This window comes from Catharus ustulatus, chromosome 4 (genome assembly GCF_009819885.2).
Source record: "Catharus ustulatus isolate bCatUst1 chromosome 4, bCatUst1.pri.v2, whole genome shotgun sequence".
NCBI classification, from domain to species: domain Eukaryota; kingdom Metazoa; phylum Chordata; class Aves; order Passeriformes; family Turdidae; genus Catharus; species Catharus ustulatus.
The window spans coordinates 9,372,285-9,397,689 of NC_046224.1; the positions used below are offsets into that span (position 1 = coordinate 9,372,285).

General features: G+C 38.1%; 1 protein-coding gene across 2 annotated transcripts in view; it reads left to right on the forward strand.

Moving 5' to 3' along the window:
• Positions 1–25,405, forward strand: part of SEMA3A (semaphorin 3A) — a 243,371-nt gene that overhangs the window by 178,515 nt on the left and 39,451 nt on the right. For both annotated transcript variants that reach the window (XM_033058546.2, XM_033058547.2), the window contains one exon: positions 2,944–3,063. In XM_033058546.2, coding sequence (XP_032914437.1) covers positions 2,944–3,063 — 120 coding nt within the window. The remainder of the gene's footprint in view (positions 1–2,943; positions 3,064–25,405) is intronic.

Consider the following 25,405-nt stretch of genomic DNA (forward strand, 5'->3'; position numbering starts at 1 on the left):
TACAGTGCAGCCAAAAAAAGGTTCCTCCCCTCCAAAATGAGCCCTTTATTTTAGTAAAGTCAATATATGTATTTCTGTTTACATTTGTGTGTCAGTATGCAAGTCCTTTACAATAGGTGTTTTTGGTCCAAAACATACTTTTACCTTTGCAAACTGCTGAAGGCCATCCTTTAGCTCTGGACAGTAGTTTCTTTGTGCTGCTGGGCTGGAAATACAAAGTGACTCTTTTTTTTCTTGGGTTTTTTTTCCTCCTTTATTCTTTATCAATAAATGTTTGTCAGTTTTCAAACTCTTAATTTCCACTTTCTTCTTTAAGTTTATAAACCTTCTTTTAAAAACTGCTGACAATAGAAATAACACAGTGAAGACTATCCATGACATTAAAGAATCATTTTCCAGACTAGCAATGAGTAAATTTCAGTCCAAAAGAAGGGGTATGCACAGGGAAATAAAGATGAATGCACTTCTATCTAGACAGGAGGCGAAATCCTCATATAGCTTTTGTATAGTACTAACTCACAGGATGTGCACATCTGGGACATGACTTGAGGCTCACCCTGAATTTTGCAAAAATTATCTAAAGCCTTACAAAAATAAATGGCATTCCTTGGTTTTCTGTCTGGAAGAAGTCAAAATCCCCTTTTTGCATGACTGCAGCAGATCAGTTCAAACTGCAGGCACTGGTCTAGGTATTCTGAAACTTGGAGGGGCTGTAGTAGGGATGATAGAAAGGTCAGGCACTTTTCTACTCTTGCTCATTTGAAACATGCTGAAGCCAGTTATTGCCAAAACTTTTTTCCTGTCATCACTGAAGAAAAAGTGTCAGCTACAAGAGCCTGGAAAATATGTTCATTTCCAGTGGTGTTTATATGTCAAGTTAGAAACAGAGGTGTCAAAAAACCTTACAATTCTAAATATTTCAAATATATAATTTTAATTAGTTTTCAAACTATATTTGGTTTAATTTTAGCAATATAGTATTAAATATAGATTTTTTTTGTGACTGATTGACCTTTAGATCTGTTGATAACTAAGAAGAAAAATAGGCCTTGTTGGTTTTTCCATTCCCCTTTGATTTCTATTGATTTATCAGAACTCACTAGGGATTGAAAGACAAGAAAATGAAGATAAGGTTAAAGAAAGGTTAAGCATAGCATCAAAGCACTTTTCACAGGCAAAAAGGTTTTATGATCTTCTAAACTCAGCTGCATACTCTGTACATAATAATAACTATAATTAAGTGATTGTCTCCCTTTCAAAAAAAGTTGAAAATGACATAGAAGAATGGTAAATCGTTAATTAATGATATGCTCTTCTGTTTCCCTTCTGATTACACCTCCTGCTGGGCATGACTGGTCTATTTGCTTCTAATCTCGGCTGTGAATTCACTCAATTCCACGCCTTTCCACTATCATGTTTTCACCCTTCCTGACTTTCATGGCTACCATATGGTACAGAGTCACTGTAGGTTCAGTTGGTGATTTCTTGGTGTCAGTGTTCAGGGGAAGAGATGCCAGTGATATCCGATAGACATGCTCGGATCTGGTTGTTCTGCCATGGAAATACCTAAAATTGCCATGAAAATGACAAAATTGTTTCCTAAAAGGCTGTTTTAAAATGAGGATGTGGTAGAATTCATCATGGCCATGAAAAATGTATTTCCTTAGCTAAAGAAAGAGTTATTTAATCCTCAAACTTGTCTTTTTTACAAAGGACCTGTGTAATATGGGTAGCTTGAAAGTAGTAGTTGGAAGGAATAATGCTTTTTAATTCCATTTTAACAGTACAGGGTAGGTTATCTCATTTCCCGTACAGATGTAAAACACAGTCTTAAAAATGCATTTTTAGCATTTTTTATTCAGAGTGATTTCATGGACAAGCTCTAAATTAATGTCAGAAAGATATGTGTTGTACTTTGATCCCTGGTTCTTTTCTGTGGATCTCATTACAATGTCCTTGTTATTATTACACCCTAGCAGCTGGCAGGTATTTAACTTGACCTGTTCCCTGGAATTTAGAGTCTCTCTCCCTCTCTCTGTCTCCTCTGTGGCACTTCTAGCTGGCTGAGAAGGGAGACACTGGGATGAGTTTCATCTCCAGCTAGGCTGTGTGTGTGCCATTTATGGGCTGAAGTATCACAGGTCAATTTTTAGTTCAGATTTTCGCTGTGAAATGCATGGAGGTCAAGGTAGTAGGGAATGATCTCGTTTATTCTCTCCCTTAGCTGTTGCCTTTTTCCAATACAACAGTTACAAAGGTGGCCAAAGGAGAAAGGCATGTTCTGGCTTTCCTGTAATATATACTGTTTTCTGAGGATCTGCTCAGAAAAACAAAAAAGAGAGTAAAACAACAAACCAAAACCAAACGGCAACAACAAAAAAATCCAACAACAGCAATTCCAAAGCAAAAATCCAAAAAAAAAAAAGAAAAAAAAGCCAACCAAAGTAAAAACCACATAATTTCTATACGAAAAATTGAAGGGACCTAAGAACTTTCTGAACCAAAAGTCACTGAGCTGGACTCTTCAGTTCCCAGAGTCACATAAACCCAGTGGTTTGGAAGGAACTTCTGGAGGTCTCCAGACCAAACTCCTTTTCTAAACAGGGCAATTTCACAGGTAGGTAGGTTTTCTGAGGCTGCATTCTCCTGCCTGCCAGGGTAGATGCACTGGCTTCCATGTTCCAGCCTAAGAATTCAAACATATTTTTGCAAAGCACACCAACAGTCAGCAGATCCAGCTCATTTGTGAGAGGTTACAATTAAGCTCTGCAGTGAGAAATTGGGTCTAATCTCTATTTTCAATGACAATACATTGCATATGGCTTGTTGTTTTGTAATTTACTCATTATCCCTATTAGCGAAATATGAACATATGACAGCTTTCTCTGGCTTACCATGACTGGAAAATTGAGGAATGTTGCTTACAATTATGTCCTCCCACAGATGGAGAGCTGTACTCTGGCACAGCAGCCGACTTCATGGGCAGGGACTTTGCCATTTTCCGAACTTTGGGGCATCACCATCCCATCAGAACAGAGCAGCACGACTCCCGGTGGCTAAATGGTATGTAAAATGTACATTTCTCTGGTTACACTCACCCAGCCATTAAGGACTAGCACACAGCTCTATTCCAACAACATCTGTGACATATACACTCCTCTTTTATTAGGAGCAGAATTCTGTCTTAAACCAGTTAAACTAATCAGAATTGATTTATAAATAAGCATTTTTTGGTTTAATTACACTGAGATTTGTAGAGTGTCATTAAATTTAAAACACTCACAGACACTATGAGCAGCAGAGTCATGCAAGTTGGACGGAAGCTCAAGGCTTGAGGCACCAACCACACATGAAGACAAAGTAGCTCCAGAGCCTTGGGCAGGACTGTGCCTTGTACGAGGTTTAATTTTTGGGTTGAAGGGGATACTGGCCACACCCAGCAGAACTTCATGAGCAAGCCAAAGTTGTCAAGAGTTTGGAAAAAGAGAAAAGGGTCCTGGGGATTCCAAGTTACTTGGTTTCAAAATATCCAATAGTTTAGCAAGGCACAATAGCTTACATTATTGTATGGGTATTAGTAATCAAGCCTGTGGTTGTTTATTTGCATGTCTGAGGAGGGGAAGATAGTTTCAGAGAAAATCTGATTTTGGCTTAGTGTCCCAAAATACTTTAGAATGCATCTGAGTAATCTATCCAAGTTCTACTGAAGTCAAATTTCCAATAGCTCAAATGTAATTACATTTGGCTTTAGCTCTACAAGGATATGAGCATTTTGGAAATGAGAATTCATTGTCTGAAAAAGGTGACGTTTGAATTAAGTAATACTAACTGTAGTTGCTGAGTTAATTTAAATTTTAATTTTTTAGGAGTGAACTAGCTCTACTTTTGCTGTACATACTCCTTGCACCTGTACTCCTGTTTTTGAATTCACAAATTATTTTATTTTTAGACATTTTTTGCTGCTAGCAGCCATATTATTTATGTCTCTGCTGAGGTTCAGGCTGTCTTATGTGGTTTTGCAATTTAGTGCAAACTGTTCACACAAATTTTAATGTTTAAGAGCAGAGTATGTTTTAAAACCCAGTTTGTTATTAGCTAGGCAAGACCTTCTGGTATCAAACTGGATATCACATCAGCTGTACATAAAATCCACAACAACATCAGCCCCTGACTCCTAATTAAAACCACAAATGCTATTGCAAGTTGGATTAACTCTATATATAACATACACTGGATACATGTATCATGTAAGTGTACACACTATGACAAGTATGGAGCTGTATTTTAATATGAAATGTTTATGAATCTGATGTACATCCTGTTAAATTTAGTTTTGCTGCAATTCATGTGGACTACTATCTGCCTGGAGAACCGATTCAGGTTTATGATGTTTCAGTTCTACAATCTATGTTTACCCAGTAACATAAAAATTGTATTCATTGGGTGGTGGTGTTATTTTGACAACAAACGATGTCTGGACTTCAGGAAACAGTAAAGTACAAGGGTTATAGACATACCCATCTATCTTGACACCTGGTAGAGTAATAATGTGTTAAAGATGACCAACATCAACTTTTGTTATGGTAGTCATGATGACATTTTAAAGCCCAACCATGCAAGCAAAATCTGCTTTTGTGCAGTAGATCTGCACAATGACAGCCGAGTCAGGAGGATTTATGCAGTGGAAAAAGGCAACCATTGTCCACAGGCCCTGTACTCCGCTGCTGAAAATGTGTCATTCCGCTGTGGATTCGGTTATCAGTCTTTCAGCACTAAATGTGAGAACTGCTTTTCCCAAATTAGCACTAAGGTTACATCTGACATGGTGCAGAAACCCCGACTGCTTTCTGCTCAAGGTGGGGAGCTGATGGACCTCAGGCTTTCTTGAATTTAAGTATTTTACAAAATGAGTATAAAAGTAGAAAGACAGCACTATTTGTATCAGAGGGTGAAGATGATTTCAAGTAAAGTTCTTGCACTATATTCCTATATGGAAAGCTTCAAACTTAATTTAAAACAAGATAAGAATCAAATTGAAACCTTTAGAAATTACTCTCATAACTGTCCATAATTTAATAGAGAATGATCCTTAAGTACATTTTTGAAATCTTCCTCTCTGCTGCAACTTAATACATTTACCTTCCTATTATGGAAAGATTGGCCTAAAATCTGCACTGCAATGTTCCTATTAGAGGCTCTGAGGCTTTACTGTTAATTTCCCAGTGATAAGATCCTGGCAGCCTTTCCACACAGCTCTCCTAATTTCAGCATCTAACATGGAAATCCAAAAATGATAATAGCTTGAGTTTGAAACTCTGCAGGCATGCCAGTCCTTTGATTTTTGTTTTTGTCATGTTACTTTTTAAAATATAATTATGAAAGCAGCTCTGTGTTTGCATGTCTTTAGAGTGGATATACTTTTAATGAAGCAAGCTCTCACTGCAGAATGAGGTATTCACTGCTTTCTTAAAGATCTATACAAACTATTTTTGAACTTTAAGTTTACAGACCCTTGTAAGTTTTTTAGTAAAGACATGTATTTCTATGTAGTGGTGGGTTTGCTTTCCTAGTTGCTTTTTACAGTGTACTTAGCCTCATGTGAAAAACCAGTATTCTAAGGGGCATATACTGAAAGCTTCAGGACAGCAGTTCTGATAGAACTTACAGACAAATTCTCATCCCTGTAGAGTTTGTTAGGTGGTGAGGCATCCAGTTCCAAGACCTTGCTGGTGTTTACTTCAGTCAGAGCAGGAGCTAAGCTGCTTTTTCCATACTAAGGCTAAGGTCAGAACTGACAGAGTGCAGAAAGCACAGCTGTTTGGTACCAAAAATGGAGAAGAGAAGACAGTTGCACGAGAAGGGCTTGCAAACTTTTCCCAGAAATCGTTTTGCCCTGAACTGGCATAAAAGCAGAACAACACTACACAGAGAGATTAAGTTTTTGGATTTAAGCAGGAACACAGAGTTGCTACAGAGATTGCACAGTCACATTCTGGAGATGCTCAACCCTTGTTACAGAAATTGTATGTTTTGGGGAAGAGAACTGTGCCCAGCCCAAGGGAAGGTGCTGACCAGCAGCTCTTAAAGACTTCTTAAGTCTCTTAGAGATATGAAACACTCACAAGCTTCTAAAGCTTTCATTTTGTGTAAATAATTAAACAGTCACCAAGCCAAATAAAACAAGGGAGACTGATTCTATAGCCATGTATTCAGGGCATTCATCTAGAAGCTAGGGAACTATACATCAGTCACTGTAGCAGTGTATATTTAATTATTGATACAGAGTTGGCCAGATGTGACAAGGAAGCATTTGCAAAAACACAGTAAAATAAGCTGATGCACAGGGAAGTCATGGACATGAAAAGCTGCAGTTCAGTGCCCCAGACTGAATCACATGCTTGGTTATAAGCCATGTTCATGCACACATCAGACATTACTGGCTCCTCTTGTACATGCACTAAGTTTACTCTGCACAAATGAAGCTTTGGCAATATTACTCAGACCCAGTGAGGGTCAAGAATTGTTTTGAACTCTCAGAAGAAAAATTCTGAAGTTGAAAAAATCATCTGTACATCTTTACTATAGGGAGCAACGTCCTTGATGTTACACATATATTTTACAAAGTCTTGCCTATCAGCAAGTACATGATTCCCTTTAAATGTGACATTGCCTCTCATAGTTCACAGGCATGAAGTTATTTCCAAGAAGCATGGATTGTGTCCTGCTTCCATGACCCGCTGCAGAAGTTAAAAAAATAAGAAGAGTAGAGGCCAGAGCAGGTGGGAGCAGCTTCTCCTGGTGCCAGGGAGTTCCCTGCTGCACAGCAGGCAGTGTTTGCTGGGCACCATCCCACTGCCTTCGTGCAAGAGCTGAGGGCATGGCTGGAGGCAAGAAGGCAGAATTGGCAGTGCAGTCTACCAGAGCAAATGCTGAGCAATGCAAAAGCAATGCACCCAAGGCAGTTTTCAAGCTGAAGATTAGAGGAGTGGAAGGAGAGAGTTTAAAGCTGCTCTCATCATCTCTGACTTGGACACAGGGGATCTGGCCTTAAATTGTTAACATTTTGTAAAATGAATAACCATAAACGTTTATTTTAAAAGCAAAGCAGGATTGGGCTGAGCAAAATCTGAAAGGAAATGAAATCACAAAAGCTGCATTAGGATAGTATTATGAATCTGGTTTACACCCCAGTAATACTGGCCTCACTCACTCTCTTTACTAGACCTGGGGTTAAGAGAGATTGTCAGTCTGGATTTCCAGACTTGACTTGGAATTTCCTTGCTTTTTATGGTTTAAAACCATTCTATGATATTATTTTAGCATACTTTCCATGGCTTAATTTTTAAAGTGGAGCAGTAACTGTGCTTAGTCCCCTGAGGTTATTGTCCTTGGTAATCTTTACTTTACGGTTACATAAACAGCTGAGAGTTATAGAAGCTGAGCGACTGTTCAATAAAAAAGAAAATGCCCTCTTAAATTTAACAGGGTCCTAGGCAGGAAACACAGACTTGATACTTTCCTGGCATTCAAACAGAACTGTAGACATCCCTTTGCGTTGTTTCCACTCATGACACTTTGTTGAATGTCCCAGCATTGGCATTACACACACGTGATTTTGAGTATATATGTATTGCACAGTAGACTAATGTATGGCAAGAGAAAGAAAATATTAGAGGTATTCTACAGGATTTTTACCTCCCTAAAAAAATGCATTAAAGGTGTCAAAATGTTAGAAATTAATTACTCTTGCTGAGACTTGGGTGTGCAACTATTCTAATCCTTGAACCTCTACTTAGTCTTCGGTCAACCACAACAAATCCTTTTCCTACCTATACATAGCCACTGATGGCCCCCTCTGCTGTGCCACTCTCTTGTCCATAAATGCCGTCCTAGTTTCCCATTTTCCAGTTTACCTCCTACACATTCTCAATCTAGATATACAGCATGCAGTAAAATACAGGTACCAGATGTGGAAGGAGGACACAGAACGCAACCATCCTGGTACCTGGGGGGTTTTCATAAAACACACCTAAGATCTTATTGGAGGAAGGAAGTGATGGATGCTACAAATACACTAAAACTCCATCAAGAGAGGAGATATTTAAATACAGGACATTTAAAAAAACAAACAAACAAACAAAAAAAACCCAACCAAAACAAAAAAAACCAACTGTGAACTGCATATGAATTTATTTAGTCTTCAAATTAGAAGTCTTAAACTATGATAGGAATGAAATTAGAAAAAGCTGTCCAATAGAAGTAGTCAGTGAGGCAACCTAGCTGGTTTTGAGAGGAACTCAGGTCACATTTTATTTGTTATTATATAGCACACTTGCCTGATATCCTAAGAGACTAAGTGAGTAGACTAAGAAGTCTCTTCCAGGTCTGCATTACCATGAATTTACAAGGACATATTTAAACAACCTTTTGAGTGAAAACAGTGAGGGAATTTTTTGTGTATGTCATTTTTTTGGTTGTTCTTTTGGTGTTAATTTTCCTGTGAAAGGATGTCTTGCATTTAAAATAGGCATTTCTATATTTGAACAGCTGATATGTCCTATCATGCAGGCTGTAGTGTGGACTGAGTTTCCACTTTCCCACCACAGCTTACAGAAGCATGAGCAGCTCCGACCCTTGCAGAACAAAACATGTCCATATATGCAAGTCTCATTTCTCACTCAATAAATCCTCCCACCCCCCATTCCCACTATCTTCATTGCTAAGAATAGTAATAAATAATTTCACAGTGATAAATTCCATGTGTGACAAATGCTAATGTCACCTAACACAATGCTAGGAAGTGCTCAGAAACTATGGTGACGGTGGCATAATACTGTGAACAGAATGGCACACAAACTCAATTTACAAGGTTTTTTCTCCCCTTAAATCTGCAGATCCATATTTGAAAGATTGAGTATGAATGTTAAGTTGTTTTTCTCATTGCAATCTAACAAGCTTTTTCTATATACATTTTTTGTTACAACCCATTCTTTTTTTTTCTTGGAAGAAACATAGAATTTCTGAAATCAGAAAATAAATGGCTCTTTCTTATTGTTATTACTTGACATTTATCCTGTCACTAATCTGAAATGTTGCAGATCAGGAAGCCAAAGGCTCTGCTAAATACTGGACCAGAAGATTGAGCCAGTATTTGAACCAGTTGATTCAGTTGAACCTGTATCTTTATTCAAAGTAAGAGAAGCATTTGATTCAAAAATCAGAGACCAAGTAGCAATTAGAGAATGTGCTTAACAGTTTCTCTGGATGTGAGAAAGGTTGTGAAGATGGTAGGTGGAGACAACCAGAATGAATAAAATCTTCCTATCAAGTGGCCTAAATTAAATTATTTAAAATCATTCTAGGAAAAAGATCTTCTCATTCTCTATCTCTCCCATGCTCCCTAGGTCATTTTATTCATTAAATATTTTGTTCTATTTAGGTTGAAAGGATAGCAAAAGTAGCAAAAGGACAAATTTCAAGGTTGGAATGGAAAAAGCAGGTAGGAAAAATGAAGCAGCAGAGAACATTCTCCTGGTCTGACTGCACAATTTGAAGGCTTCCTGACACTGTAGAGAATATGACCTGGAGCAGGAAGACTTGCATCAGTAAACGTATTGGTCTGAGCTATAGCCACAGTATACTTCGGGAAGTTAGGATACAAAGAAGTCCAGGAACCTGACTTAGGATATGTGTATATTACATGGTTAACCATAGGCTCATTTCTGGGTTTTAACTGGATCAGCCTTGCTATCCACACCAAAAAGATGTAATAGTTGGGAGTGTAGATTAGAAACCATGCTTTGCTGCAATTTATTCATTCTATGACTCTCTTTCTAGTGCATATAAGATCAAAAACAATAGTAGAGTTAAGAGTTCTTTGTTCACTGTTTCCACTGGAGACCAGACAACTTTCTCTGCTGCATAAATTTTAGGGAAGAAGTTCATAGTTCTCAAAACAAGCAGTATGGGATATTGCCTCAGTCCCAACCAGATCACTTCAGCATAGTTTTTCTAAAAAGAGACTTACCATTGACGGCCAGTTTGAGATCTGCACTCAGTCTTGTGCACTGAATTAGCCTATTCATGATGTGCTTTAAAATTGCTAAATTTTAAGGTTTTTGTTTCAATTGTGAATTGAAAGGTCAAAATATCAACATGTAACAGGTTAACAACCCAGTAAATCCTGAAAACCGATGGGTCTCATGTTGGGGTGAGATCTGAGAGTGCAGCCATTCCCATCACCTTCTCTGGTGATGAAAGAACCAGAACAAGCTCTGGGTAGATGCTGGATGTGGATAAATCAATGTTACTCTGCACTGGGAAAAGCTGGTGATCTCATTTAGGTGTTCAGATTCAAATTTGATGATGCAGGTGAGTTACTTTCTATAGTCATCCTTTATAAAAATAAATCCAAATCTCATCTGCTTCTTTCAGCAGCAAGAGCTGTGTAAAAATCCCTCAGCGTGAGCACACTCAGGGAGCACATTCAGTTGGAGGAGTAGAGCTCTGTGTCCTTCTCACACTGATAGCAAACACGTGCAATTTTCCAATTATCCATAGTCCCAGTGATATTCTATCTCCTCTAAAAAACGGGGTTTTTTATTTGATTGGTTGGGTCTTTTTGTTTGTTTGATTGTTTTTTTACCCTAAGGTGGATTATTTTTTTCTTTGGATTTGTTTCAATGGATAACTTACAGAACTGGCAGTGGATAGCTTTGTAAAGTGATGGTCTGCCCACTTAAGGTGACAAACTTAGTATATTATTCAAACAGTGGCAACAACCTCTATTAGAAAGCTTTCTGTGCTACTTTCAGTTAATGTATGATTAAAAAAATATTTATATCTATGTATTTATCTATCTATCTGTTACCCACATGCTTCAGTTCATATGAAGACTCTCCCTTTTGCCTGGAGATAAATCTCAGTAGGAAGAAAAGAGTCATTTGTCCAGAAAAGGAGTAGTGTTCAGATTCTAAGTTTGCATTTTGCTTTGCTTTTGGTATAGAACTCACTTTAAATTACACATCACCAGTTTCTTTGTAATTAACATTTTTGGAGAGATCCAAATCAGCTTAAGCAAAAGGAAAGTTCAGATTAGGTGGTGGGATTCCAAAGACAAAGCCTCTATGTTACAGACCTTGCAAATTCAAGTAGGTTTCCCATGATCTCTGTGAGAGCCCATCACAGCTCTGATGCTTGAAAACCAGTGACTTTTAACTACCAAACTGTGCCTCCTTTCTTGTTCACAAAAGTCACTAACCAGTTTTTCAGAAAAGTTAAGCAGAAATCTGTTTGTAGGAGTCACACAGCAGAATACTAATTGATTTAAACAAAGGAGGAGTGGGTCTGTTACAGCCCCCTTTATTGGGATATGACATACATCCGAATTTTCTTTTTGCATTCTTGTGTTGTTTTGTGGTTTTTTCCTTCTGCTCTAGCCATCAATTTAATGAGTGTTGACCCTGTCAATACCAATTTCCTCTTCTCAGGCCACCACGTTCAGAGTTTGGTGGGCATTCAATAGAGATTTACTGTTGACTGGGTAATTTGAGTTCATGTGTGTGGTGAAAAATTAGTGAGGAGAATTACCCAGAAAAGTGGATGCCATGACAATGCATGTCACCATGGTGTGACCAGCTCTGCTGACATAGGTTTCAAAAGCTCTCCCCCTGTGAAAATGGGGCCTGTTTGCAAATTAATTAGTTTCTGGCAGCAGCTTGATTGTTGACCCAAAGTTTGTAGAGTGGAAAAACAATCAGATTAGTGTGTTCAATATAAAGGCCCAGCGCGGCGCTCGAGTGTGGTTTGCCAAACTGTTGAAGCCATGAATAGAGTGAAACAAATTCTTTTTTGAGAAGCCAAGGCAAAGGTTAAGTGTGATGTGACTGGAGCACGCTGGCCGTGGGGCGGTGTGGAGAGAATTAAAGGTTTCAGCCACACAAAAATAGAGAGTGCTGAGCGAGTTGCATTGAATTTAATGAAATTCACAGCTTCAGACGCAAAAGTGTTTGGCAATGTTTTAGTCTGTGTTAACGGGAGAAATAAGATGGCTTTGTTTTGAGAAGTTTCCTTTGTACATCCATGTGGGACACCAGGGACTGAGCCTCTAAAGGGTATTAGAGAGACTTCCTGAGCCTGCACGCTGTTTCTAAGCACCTGCAGACTGAGGTTTGTACCAGTTCCTCCTACTCCCCACCACACACTAACTCCCTTTATCTCTAATGATTCAATCCAAGCTTCCCATTCATCACCTCCAACATTTGGGCAGGGTTCTTTGAAATAGTGCTGGTGTGGGGGCTCATGGACAAATATATTAGAAATTTATATTTATGAATAAATGACTAGCTAAAGCTTGTTATCAAGGTAGTGAGTCAAAAGATTGATACTGAAAAATACAACACGCCACATCTGTAGCTGATAATACATGGCAATGACCCCTATGCAGGCAAGATCTGATTTCTACTCATTATTGTGTGCATCTCATTTCATTATTACTCTTCATTCCTTCAATGGCTATTTTTTTATATGTTTGCCCTTCATCATCCATTTTTGACATTCAGTATTGCTATCACCTTTGTAATATTTTCTTTATATCAGACAATCCCTGTGCATATTTAAACCTATTGTTTTATCACTATGAAAAACAGAAAGAAAGAAAATACCAACTATTGTGAAGGAGGCCATGTTCATGGGCAGCTGAGGTATCTTCTCTTGGACCAATGTCTTAGCCCTGTGGGCCTGGAACAGAATGCCTGGCAGACCCAAGGGAATGGCAGGCCAGAGCTGCCAAGCTGAAAATATGAAGGGCTCCACACAGTCCACCACATAGCCCCCACCCCATCAATTAACTGAGATGCCCAGCAGAGTTAATGATGTGAGGATACAGCCCCTTAGTCTGTTCCCACCTCTTTCCCCCATTCCATAAAATTCCAACTCTTAGCCTGCGACCTATGCAAACCCTGTGATTTGTTCTCGGTAATGGGGCTGAACCTACCCCCTTCACACTAACATTCCTGAGCCGTGAATTGCTTGTCCCAAAAGGCATTTAGTGTTGCTTGCAATTAACACAACTGATTGCTCAAAGCCGGCACCTGAGGTGGCACGGAGCCAGCTGGAAGCATAATTGGCTCCTTAGCTGGAGCAACATCCACTTCACAGTGGAGTCTGTGATGACGGAATTATTAGTTCAAAGTAAACCAGGTATGTGAATACCTGTTCCATGCATTAAAGGCTCCTCGAGCACTAGACACAGATGAATTATCGCAGACTCAAAGCCTCCCTTTCTCTCTGTCTCCGGAACTTCCCCTTCTCTTTGTTCATGAAATCGCGCACATTTCAGCCTGAATATTTGTAGGGCTGAGTAATTGCTTTTGTTCTTTGGGTTATTTAATTACAAATCTCAGTAGATGACAGGTCCTCTGCTCTAAAGGAAGACATCACATTTGCACAGTTACAGAATCCCAACACAAATGTGTGTGGCAAATCAGTGACTGCAGATTTATTCATGCCCTCTGGGACCTGCACTGCCTTTTCAGCTTAGCATGCAATATGATTTAAATTACAACTTGTGCAGAGCTGTGCCTTGGGATTACACTCCATGTTTCCAACTGTTTATAGTTCAGTGAGCTTTAACCTCTGTGATTCTGAAAATTAAATAATGTCACGGCTGATATCAAACTTATGGCTGGTACTAGATTGCTAAATACTGTGTAGTATTAAAAGCCTATTTTTACAACAAAGTGGAAATGTCAATGTATTCAAAACATTGATAGCACATTCAGGTAGTTCAAGAACACAATTCAAAAGTTACACTAGCAAATAATAGCAAAGCTAATATAAAACTATATTATCAAGGATATTGTTTCAACTCCTGTATTTAGCAGAGTTGTGGCTGTGGACTTTACCAGAGCAGGACTGAGCCTAACACAGGGCTTTGTGATGACACAGAGACTGTGTAAAATCAAGAAATGTACATAGAACATCTGTTGTGGCTAAATTCACGTTTGCTAATTCCTTGCTGAAGTTTCATTATTTCTGAAATATTGTGATATATCAAATGTTACATCTTGGAGACCTTTTTGTGCTGCAACTGTGGACATCTCAATATTTCTGTAACCTTTGAAGAGGAGCAGAGGAAACACCTAATTAGAAATCTCAGTATTTAATGTGACATGTAATTTCAGATTACATTTCATTATATACAGGGGTTTATTTGATGCAAAAACATTTGGATTTTTTCTCCATTTAATTCTGCAAACCCATGTTTCCAGGATGGAAACTGTTCCAGTCCCACTTGAGCCACTTCACCATGGTCCTTCCCAGGCTCCGTCAGGCGACACTGCGAAACAAAAGGGTGAAACTGATGTCACCAGCGGCATCATTCAGGCCACAGAGCCTCATTCATGACTGTGGTGTAAGGAAGGGGGAACAGGAAGAGAAAAGGACAAATGGGAGAGACAAATGGATGCTTATTTTTCACTTGTAAAGGCAACATGTTGGACTAAATAACAGAAAATAAGGAAGAGTTCGCACAATTTTAGTTAACAGATAGGATGGGCTGATCACATATACACAAAATATTTGACAAATGGTTACTCATTTGATGCCTTTAAATTTTGACAGTGAAATAGATCCTGAACTTCCCATTTTGCTGCATTACCAAAGCAATGCTTGTTTTTCCCCTTGATCTTTAGAATGTCCTATACTACTTATTTCAGGCTTCAAAGTCCAGCTCTTAGTTATCAAAGTGGTGTCAGAAATATCCCATCCCTTGCTACTGCATTGGATTCCATGGGCTTGTATAAATTCATCCATTCTAAAAGGTGGCTGTTAAATTTGATTTTTAAACATGTAGCTAAGTGCTTTTATGTACCATATGGTAAAAAAAAAAAAAAAAAAAAAAAAGAAGATATGGTAAAGTGTATAAAGTGTATAGTAACATCTAAGAGGTCAAAGTATGAAGGTGTTCACCAGCTAATAGTTGATAGTCAGAAGCAGTGAATGCCACACATGATGTGCTGGTGTACTGATAACATAGTGTTACTGAAATGTGATAACATTTCTTTTAAGAATCTCAGTATCAGTCTCAAATGTAGCAGTGGTGTCCAAAATACTGTTGAAAGTGACCTCCCAAAACTGAGACTGATAAACCTTTTTTAGCTCTTTTTCCTCTATATCACTATATCACTGGTTTCTATAGGCTGAATTTTTCTATTAGTAAGCTGAGCTGCCTTATGGTATTACCAGGGAAAATTGCCTCTTTCAAAGGCAAAGGTTAAACAGTAAATCTTTGGGACTACCATTTATTGTACACCATCCAGCAGAATTTGATGTTCCAGAGCACTTAGAGCTGCCACAAACACACTGAATAAGTGAAGATAAAATAGTTCCCTGTCTGATTTACCTTTTAAAGTGATAAACTGGCCTGTGTTTTTGTTAGGTTCCTGGATTATGGAAAAGAGTATTTTTAACATATCTTTATATATTTATAAATTTAATTCCCTTTTGGTAGGCTTGAAAGATTTCTGTTCAGATAAGTACAGCAAGATTTGCAGGAAGATTTTGTTAGAGAATTTGGTATAAGCAGAATGAAGATAACCTTTCAGAGACAGCTTTTTTGCAGATGATCATTCAGAAAAAGCAGAAGAAAAGTTACTTTGAAGACTGGATTACATATTTTCCCACTCACTGCACAGGTTTTATGAAATAGCTGCAAGCATTCAGTGATAATACATTATATCCGTGAGTATTGCCACATATCTGAGGATTGGTGTTTATTGATTCTTTTACAGCTATTTGGGCAAAATTCAATATCCTTGTAAGTCAGAAGTGTTCCGCTGATGTCAGTAAGATTATTCATGTTTCCTGAGCTCTGTAACAACATTTGTCACACTGCAAAATGTGGTAGTCATGGGGCACAGCTCTCTTCAGTTACCCACTCCTTCAGTCTCTGTGTCCTGTTCTCCTGTTTCTCTAAAGCAGCTTCCAGGAAGGGCAGAAAAATGCTCCACGGGACAGGAAGGTACAAAACCTTTCTATGTGGTATTTTACATGGACTTGTGAGTCATCAGCTTTTTCACAAGATTCTGTAAATGGGTTGTCATAATCAATACTCAGTTCTGTTCCATGTTTGACATACTGTCAGCTTTAATATTTTATGCCAGACCTGTTGGTAGAAAGCATTCTTTGAAAAATATCCAGTTTCCCACTTATTACAGGGCTGATATTTTTTACTGCATTTCTTTCTTTTATTACTTTTTAAATGCTTCTGTTAAACTTTCTGCCAATTCTTCTCCATGTGATTTACGTATCACAAGCAATCACGCTGCAGTCCTCCCTCACTTTGCTTTTAACAAACACAAATTTTTTTTGTCTGATACAATGAAATTTTCATTCTGAAAAGTCACAGAAATTACATCAAATATTTTTGAAGTGCTGTCAGTGAATAATAATATAAATGAAAATAGCAAAAATTTAAAAAAAAGTGTTTGCTTGTACAGAATTAAAGTGTAAACCAATGAAACAATGTTTGAGAAGAAAAACTTTCTGACAGTCCAGGTACTGTTGCAAAACTCTTCTATCTGAAGCAACTTCACAGTTTTCACCTCACCTGTGTTATCAAATACTTTTTTATTTTTCTGTTTTAATGAACAGAACTAAGTTTCACATCAACAATAAATGAGTACATTATTTCAGTTGTGTAAAACCCTGTTAATACATTATGTTGATTGAAGCTAGATTAAGTTGGAAACACCCTGTGCTCACATGACTACTGAAAGAGGTTGTCATAACTGATGCTATCACACTGAATACCTCAGGTTGTGCTGAGGGGTTTTGCTTCCTCTTACAGATGCCTTATTGCATTTTGTGTGGCTGTGCTGCACTGACACTTGAGCTAAAACTAGTCATTCATCCAGCCCTTTCCTCCTTTCTGCCATCCCTCATTAATCCTACTTTAATGGATTTTGTGCCAAGTTGCTTTGCAGTAGCTGTAGAAGTTCATTATACCAATAAAACGTTTCTTGTAATTTGACAAAATTACCTCAGTTCCTTAGCCAAATCTAAAGGATTTAACAAAGAAATTAAATTACAGGAGATCAGAAAGGTTAGGAAATTGCTGCAGGAGAGTTCTCTACTGGATGACTCCTTGGGAACTGGCGTGGGGTTATGATCATTTCCAAATGAATGAACATCCCTGACTGAGAGTTGAGACTGTGGTAAAGTCCTGTCCAGTTTTTGATGTGACATCAGGGAGGAGGTTTTCTTTACAGCTACACAACCCCTTCCACACACTGCAAATTGAACCTGGCAGTACAAAATTTGGAGTTTTTCTTCCTGTTTTCAAAATAGATGATTTTTGACACAAAGGGCATATTTGTTCACTTTTTAGGAAGAAAAAAAGTAATATTTCTGTGGGCAAATGGTTCTGGAGGCAGACCACTGCCTGGAGTTGACAGAGAAATATTGGGAATTTAGCTTTCAGCAGACAGAGGCTGAAGATATGCTTTTCAGGCCAGTGCTGTTCAGCTTTTGCCAGTCATACTGCTGAGGGCTGTCCCATTTTGCCTACACTGTAATATGTTTACCATGTTAATCCCCAGCTATTCCTCACATTCAGCCAGGTATTTGCCTCCTGCAAAGGGCCGTGTCAGGAGTTTGGCTGCAGCATATTCCCTCAACCTTCAGGACACCTTCTTGTACCCTTTATTTCCAGGTGGCAAAGAGGAAGAATATTCCACCAAGATGTAAACACACATCTCTCAGCATTCAAAAAGGCCTGAGAAAATCACATTAATAGAGAGGAACAGGTTTTGGTGTCTGACTTCTAGGATCAACTGCTCTAAACTGCTTCAGCATCTCCAGGGACTTGTGCTCCACCTGTGAATCTTCACAAAAGGCAGGCCTGTAGCATGGCTCTATATGCCAAAAGTCTGTAACACCCCAAATCAGAAACATCTTTTGTCTTCAGTGCCTCCACGCTCTACTTCCTCCCCTAATACATCTCTTCTTAGCATAAAGACTCTGGTATTTAGTTCTTGTCACTCATCCAGAGCTCTAAAGATGTAGGTTACACAGTTAAAGCACGGGCTTTCTAGTGTTTTTATTTCCAAACATCAATGTCAAATACTTCAGATAAATGACAGAGAGAGAAAGAAACAGGCTCTTAGCTGAAACTCTCATTACCTTTAAGAAATACAGAAAACTGAGATTAAAGTATTCCTAAATGGAGACAATGTGCTGCAAGCCTCACTTTCTGTTCTGTGATGGACACTGGTTTTCTCAGTTGCCCAATTACTCTCTCTGAGGGACAAGTAAGTAAGTTTAAAATTAATTGTGTTGATAGATATACAACAACCTTAAAACACAGTCAGTGTTAGAAAAGAGGTGTTAATTTTGCTTGTAGTTGTGTAAGGAGATAATAATCACCTCTTTTAAATTAGATAGGGTTGATAGATCATAAGCATTGTTTTTTGAGAAATCTAATTTATGTTGAGCATTAAGCTATAATTTTGCTGAACTTCTGTATTCACTTTTCTTCACCATATAATTAGCCTTTAACAAGGAATCAAAACTATTGTTGTCTCTTTAGAACAAAAACTTCAGAAACTGATAATTGCATCAGAGATCAACATTTTCTCCCTTCTCTTTCCTGTGGGAGCTAAAATGTTATTCCCAAAATATGGTCATGCTGAATTATGCCTCTGAGGCAGAGATGAGGGATCTTGGGGTGGTGGAATTATCTTGGCAGGTACTGAGGGACTCGTTTACACCACTCCAGAGGTGCTGAGCACCCAAACTGAGGCTGTGCTCCTCTTTCTGTCCTTTGGCCCTGCATCCCTGCCAGCTCCTGGGAGGGCACCCCTGGCTCAGTCCCCAGCCTGGCCTTGCCAAGTTTTCACTTCTCCACTTCTGCCCTGCATGGAGCCTGGATGCTTTAGGATGTTACAACACACTTGCCCTTTTTTGCTTTTGCCTCAAATAGAGATCAGTAATTCCTTAAAAAGCCCATCATTTAAATTCAGTTTTATTGTTTCTCACAATGAGAATCATGCATGGATAACACTTCTGGTCAAGCCACTGTAAAAGCCACAAGGGCTAGACTCCTGTTGCTGTGTAAGTGTACCACTGAGATGTAAAAGAATTTACATGTGTAAAAATATGGTGTGACTTTTTTAATGCACATCTCTGTGTGTTACATTGCTGCTGCACCCATGTATTGAAATGACAGAGGAGTGATATGCTGTTGCTGCTTTTAATGACTTTCATCCTTGAAAGTCTGTAATCTCTTTGTGTCACACAAGTCACCACTGAAGCATAGCAGTTGGATTCTGCAGAGGAAGGGTTTGTTGGCCTGAGGTTGTTGTTTTGGTTTTTTTTTTAATTAAGAGTTTTGAATAAAATAAATTATTTTTTAAAGCAAACTATTGAAATTAAAAGAAGCCTTAGTTAACCTTACACTTATTAGCATGTTATATAATCTGTCTCACAAAAATTGCCTTTACTAGTCTTTGAAAAATTGATGAAAAACAGGATATCACTTCTAAGAAGGAGAAACCAGCTAATGTAACTAATACACTAAGATCATCTTGACTCAAAGATAAAATGCTTGATGAATATCATCAGTCCTTTAAACTCTTTCTGATGGGAATTTCCATAGCAAAGTCAGTGAGGGGCCATAGGGCTTCTTACCTTATAATAGCTGCTGACAGCTTGATCAAGCATGGCCTGCATGCCATACATCCTCCTGACTTTGTAAACAGCATCTTTAAATGACATCTCTGCTCTGTGGTCTGTCCTTTGCATGTTAGCATCTGACAATGAGTTACCACAAAACCCTCATATTAGCTCCATAATAGCCACAAGTTATCCCTTGTGCAAACAGTTCCCGCTTTGAGGATGTGGTCTGATGCCATCCATGTGTTTGAGGAGCTTCACTACAAGTCTGAATCCATGAGAGCTCTGCTGCATTTGCCCAAGTCAACAGCAGCAAGAGGAATGTGAAAGTTGAGGAATTTAAATGAAGGGACTTTGAAAGAACACCAATAAAAGCTTTGGTGTTTTGTAAACTACATTTAAGTGTGTAAAACCACACACCATCTTAGCTCTCTCATCACCACATATTAACAGCTTTGTCCTCTGGTGACCTTGCTGAGGCAGAAGCTCTGCTCTGCACATTTGTACTGGAGCTGCAAGTCTCCTCTGTGGGTGTAGGGCTCATTGTGAGAGCAGGTCCAGATTTTGTGAGGACAGTGTTTGGCTCTCTGTGCTCAGTCTCAGCGGATGGATGCTGCATGTGCTTATGAAGTCTTGAGTAGCTGTCTATTTCTGTTGTTAAATTTTTAATTTCATCTTCTCTAGTCTTCCTCTCCTCAGGGTCCCAGTCACCCTCCAGTACTTTTCATTAAATTACAGCAATTGCAGTTTTACTGAGCGTAAAGTTTCCCTAGTTTCTTAGAAATTTCTTGCTGTGAACTGATAAATTGGTCATTTTGACCATAAATATACAATAATAGGGGCATCCAGTTCAAACTTTTTACAAAACATTTCCTAAGAGAGCTGCCCTTTGGCTCCTGTCAAGTGATGAAGAGATGACCCCAGCTTCTGTTCCTTCAGCTTACTCAATCTTGACAGCTAAAGGTAATTTCTGTGCCTTCAAGTTTATAGATCTTCATTAAAATGCTAATACAATTCACTTAGAAAGCCAATTTCTGACTTTTATTGTTTCTTGCTCTTGGGGGTGTGAGTGTATTTGTGCAGTTGTTGTTGCTAAAGAGTAACATTTGTTAAAGAACCAGTGCAGATCGATTTACCTTCACTTTTTCTCAACCCGAAATGCTGAGACAGGCAAAACATGTTTCCATTACTTAAATAAGCAAACAATGGCAAATAAATCATAGAGGCTGCTGGACCAAGGTGTCTTTTTCATAAAGAGCCAGATTTCTCAGGAAGGACAGTTTAATGGGCTGCTGCCAGTGAAATATCTGAAGAGCTGGTAATTGCAGGAGGGCACACAAAGTGGTGTACAAAGGTGTCGTGTGGGATCTGAGAAGCAACACCACAGCCAGACAACTGGAGAAAGAAGCCTGAAAAAGGTGTGGGCTTTAATAATTTGCTTCTTAAAGGCTGATTGTTTTAAATAAAAATCCAAGTTTTTATTTTTAGCTTGTTCGCTTTGGCTGCAAGATCAGAGAAGTGTTTTTAGCTGTAATTTTATTTTGATTGTGTTTATGCTGAGGCTTTGTTTCTCCTTTGATCATGCTTAAACACGTTTCAGAAATGTTTGTTTGATGTATGCTGGTTTTTAAAGCAGTCTTCCACATTGTCTACCTGTGCTTTTTAAAAGCAATGAATCATTGCAAAATATTTGGTGTCAAATTATTTCTTAAATCCATTTTCCCAAAACAAGCTTTCTGGACTTTTAGCCAATGGTATACTGCTTTCAGACAAGAAAGTGTTGAACTGTTGTAACAGCATTTCTGAGGGCTACGTGGATTGGAGGCAGTTTTAGGGTTGCAGAATACTCCATAATTCATGCTCAGAAGTCTGAAGTCATTCCATCTACCCCCAATAGCTGCAGTGCACTGACTTTTATAATTGTTACTGGTGGGTTTGGATCAAAGTCCTACTTCCCATTCAGTAAAACTTGCTGGAAGTTCCTTCCAGCATTTCTTATGTGGCTGTGTTGTGTTGACTGTATGAAATAGGTCAACCCTGACTGAATTATTTTAAACTTCCCATGAGGACCCCTTGATACCAAACCTGTTTAATTTTGCAGGGTAAGGCAGGGCAGTCTCGATACTTGAACATACACATTCATGGATGACATTCTTTCTTCTGCTGCATGGGTGAGCAATTAGGAGAGTCAAGGAGAAGTCCCTAATTCCCTCATCTGTGGATATCTCCCTTCTAATCCTCAAAGAAGAGCAATAAAAAAGTGCTGTGCAGTCCATGGAGAGGGCTGTGTTGCGTGACTGCTGGCCATCTGGCTGATTGATTCATCAGGACCCTCACCAGCCAGGAGTGAGCATGCTCTGAAGCCCTGGGCTTGAATGCAAGTGTGCATCAAGCCTCAGGCAAGTCAAACAGCCCCAGTGCTAGAGAAACAATAAAGAACATTCTACAGATCACTGGTTCTTAGCTTTATAACCCATGAAATAATAACCACTTTTCTCTCCCTCTCCCCACACATGGTAGCATGATGTTGTTTCTGTAACTGTTGCATTCATTCTGAACAGAAATTAATCTATTTCTATATGCAGCAGACACATGTAACCTGCTCTTCATTTATTTGGTTCACTGCATAGACATAGATCTGTTAGATGGAAGAGGGGAAAACCCAAGCACCACCAGGTAACAAGAGCAAGGGCCCTGAAGAATCACTCTTCTATTGACTGAAGCATATTGATTTAACTAGATGGCAAAACAATTTGAGGTGTGCTCAGTAGGAAACATCAGTGCTGTCCAAGAAAAGCTGTTCCATGAATGTACAATGGAAGTGTTTCTAATATGAGGTTGTGGGACTACTTCTTTTGCAGGGATGTAAATGGGATTATTAATCACTCATTGAAAATCTGAATCCATCTCAGATGAGCACTGATAAGAAGTGTATGCAAAGCATGCTCACACATGCTCTGGCTGTGGCATTAATTTTATCTGCCTGCCTCACAACCCTCTTCTCTGCTATCACTCTGACAGAATCATTTGAAGTACATATTTTCAATTTATTCAACTATTTTTCTATCATTTTTGTGTCAGACCTGCTTTAATACTAAACTGTGTTACTATTTCTGGTTCACTTGCAAAATTATGAGAAGGAAAGAAAAGCATAACAATAACAATATGCTAACCGAGGGCAAGTTTATATAACCAGTGCTATATCAGCAATATTTTTGACTCAAATGGGACTCCCCACAGTATCTTCATAGGCCAATGTAAAGTTACATTTTTGATGCCTGATAATATAGTGATTTATTTTAGAACTTGATATCTTGTGATTTACAAAACCCATTGTGCTAGAAACAAATCATTCAACCATTTGGGAATGTGTTTAGGTTTTGGTGAAATATTATTTTATGCCCCTTTTCATTAAGACCTTAAGGATATAAAAACAGAAAAGAGGATCTCTAGATTCAGTAGCCAAGAACGGTGTCTTCCAATGGGTATCCTCTTTCTCAGATGGATACTTCCCCAGACTCAGTGCAGGAAGTTTCAAGCTGTAGCCCTTGTTTCTTGAGATTCAAGCTGCATGCGAACCCTAGTATATCATAAAAAAATAGTTGAGATATTATTTATCTTGTGTCTCATGTCAGTGCAACTTGAAGGCTATTAAATGTGCACTAGAAAGAAAGGAAGGACATTAAATAGTTTACGTTACTGGGTTTGGGGTGGAGAGCTTAAGATCTCAGATTTTTCATGTTCTCAGATGTCTGAAAATGTTTATTTAAAGAGACAATAGGTGGCAGACACAGTTTCACAGAGATCTGTTGTGTAGCCTGTGTTGTTCAACACGTTCATAAATAACCTGAAAAAGAGGTTGGATGAGAGGTTGGGTTTTTTTCACACAAACCTAAGTTATTCAGCATAGTGAGACAAAGAAAGACTGTGAAGGATCACAAAAGGATCTTATGCAACTGGGCAGCTAAGCAACCAAATTACAAATTAAATTGTTCTTGATGAATGATGTAGTGATAAACCAGGGGAAAACCATGAGGAAAACATGCATATCTTCTCATATAAAAGAATGGGTTATGGACAGAGCACCATCAATGAAGAGTGAGTTTCTGGGGTTATGACATGTAAATTCCATGGCAGGTTACTGTTTAGGAGCTGTCAAATCCATATTAACTGGTAGGAATTAATAGGAAAAACAAACAAACAAAGAAAAACTCCAACAAAACAAGAGAGAAAATTGCTCCAGACCTTGTTAAAGAGCAGAGTTCATCCACATCTTGATCACTAGGCAGTTTTCCAATACAGGAATTGAGAGGAACCAATTGAAGTTATTAATATCAATATTCAAAACACAAAATCTGAAGTAAATTTTAGTTCCTTTCTTTGTGTAGGTGAGGAACAAATTCCAAAAGGATGTACTGACTTCTGGAAGTTTGCATGGGTTCAAGAACAAACTAGATAGATAGCTGGATGAGAAGTCTATTGAGAGTTAACTAAGGACACAGAAACCAACAAAGTTCAGGGAATCAGCTACACTGAAAACAATTGAATAAGGGACTTCATTCTTGGAGAGTATTGTAATCACCATAGTCTTTCTTGTCTCGAGTAATTACTTCTGGACAATCTTGGAGGCTGTGTATTGATCTAGGTAAACTTTGGTCTAAGCTAGCAGGGTCCTCATTCTGTACTTATATACATACACATATATATATATATATATTTATTTATTTACACATACACCCACATATGTATGCAGCTACACACACAAGTGCATGAGAATATGTACATGTATATACACATGATATTACACACAAAATAATGCTGTATATACTAATATAATAGAAACATCTAAACTTCTGTGTTCATATCCTATCAAAGTATGTTGCTTAAAAACACTGCCATCCTTAATAAGGCAATGGGTTGCACAGGCCAGCTAGAGCAAACTGGCAAAACATTGCAAAGTTCATTATTTCCATGACTGTATAGCAATAAACATACACTGAAAAGATGTCAATACAAACACTAAAATAGCTAACAATTTCACACAGGGACAGGACTCTGAGTAGTTAAATATAGTTCATAGTTAATTATCCCAGCAGGATGTAGAATGGTTATAAAATAGATTGGTAAATCTGTTGGATATGCCTTCTTTTTCCAAATATAGTGAAAGATACCAGCTGAAGTATCTCTGCAAAGTACAGTGATGAGCCAGATGCACCACTGAATTTATGAATTTATTGATGTGAATTCTATAAAATTCTCTCTCCCTAAACTTCTTTACAGTATCTTTATGTAACCCATCAGTATGTCAACATTATATGTATTTTCATTTGTTGATGTATCCTTTTTATCACCAAATAAAGTTGTCAATCTAATTGCTAAGAAATAAAGTTTATGTATATAAAAATAAATCTTTACAAAAATGTCAAGACAAACTATTTCAACAACTTGAGTAGAAATTCTAAAATATATTTCTCTTCTGAAAAGAAGACAAAAATTTGGAAATTTGGGGTATCATGTGAAAGTATTATCAATCAAAATATTTTTTTCAACTTAACTATTTTTAGCATTAATGCACTAACAATTTTCTAAATGTATTTTTTTAATAGCTAAAATGAGAACTTTACATTTTTCTCCATAATTCTGTCATTTTAATTGTGAATTATACAGAATGATAACTGAAGTCCAGACATCCAAAGAACAAGAAAAATGTCAGTAATAAATACATGGAATT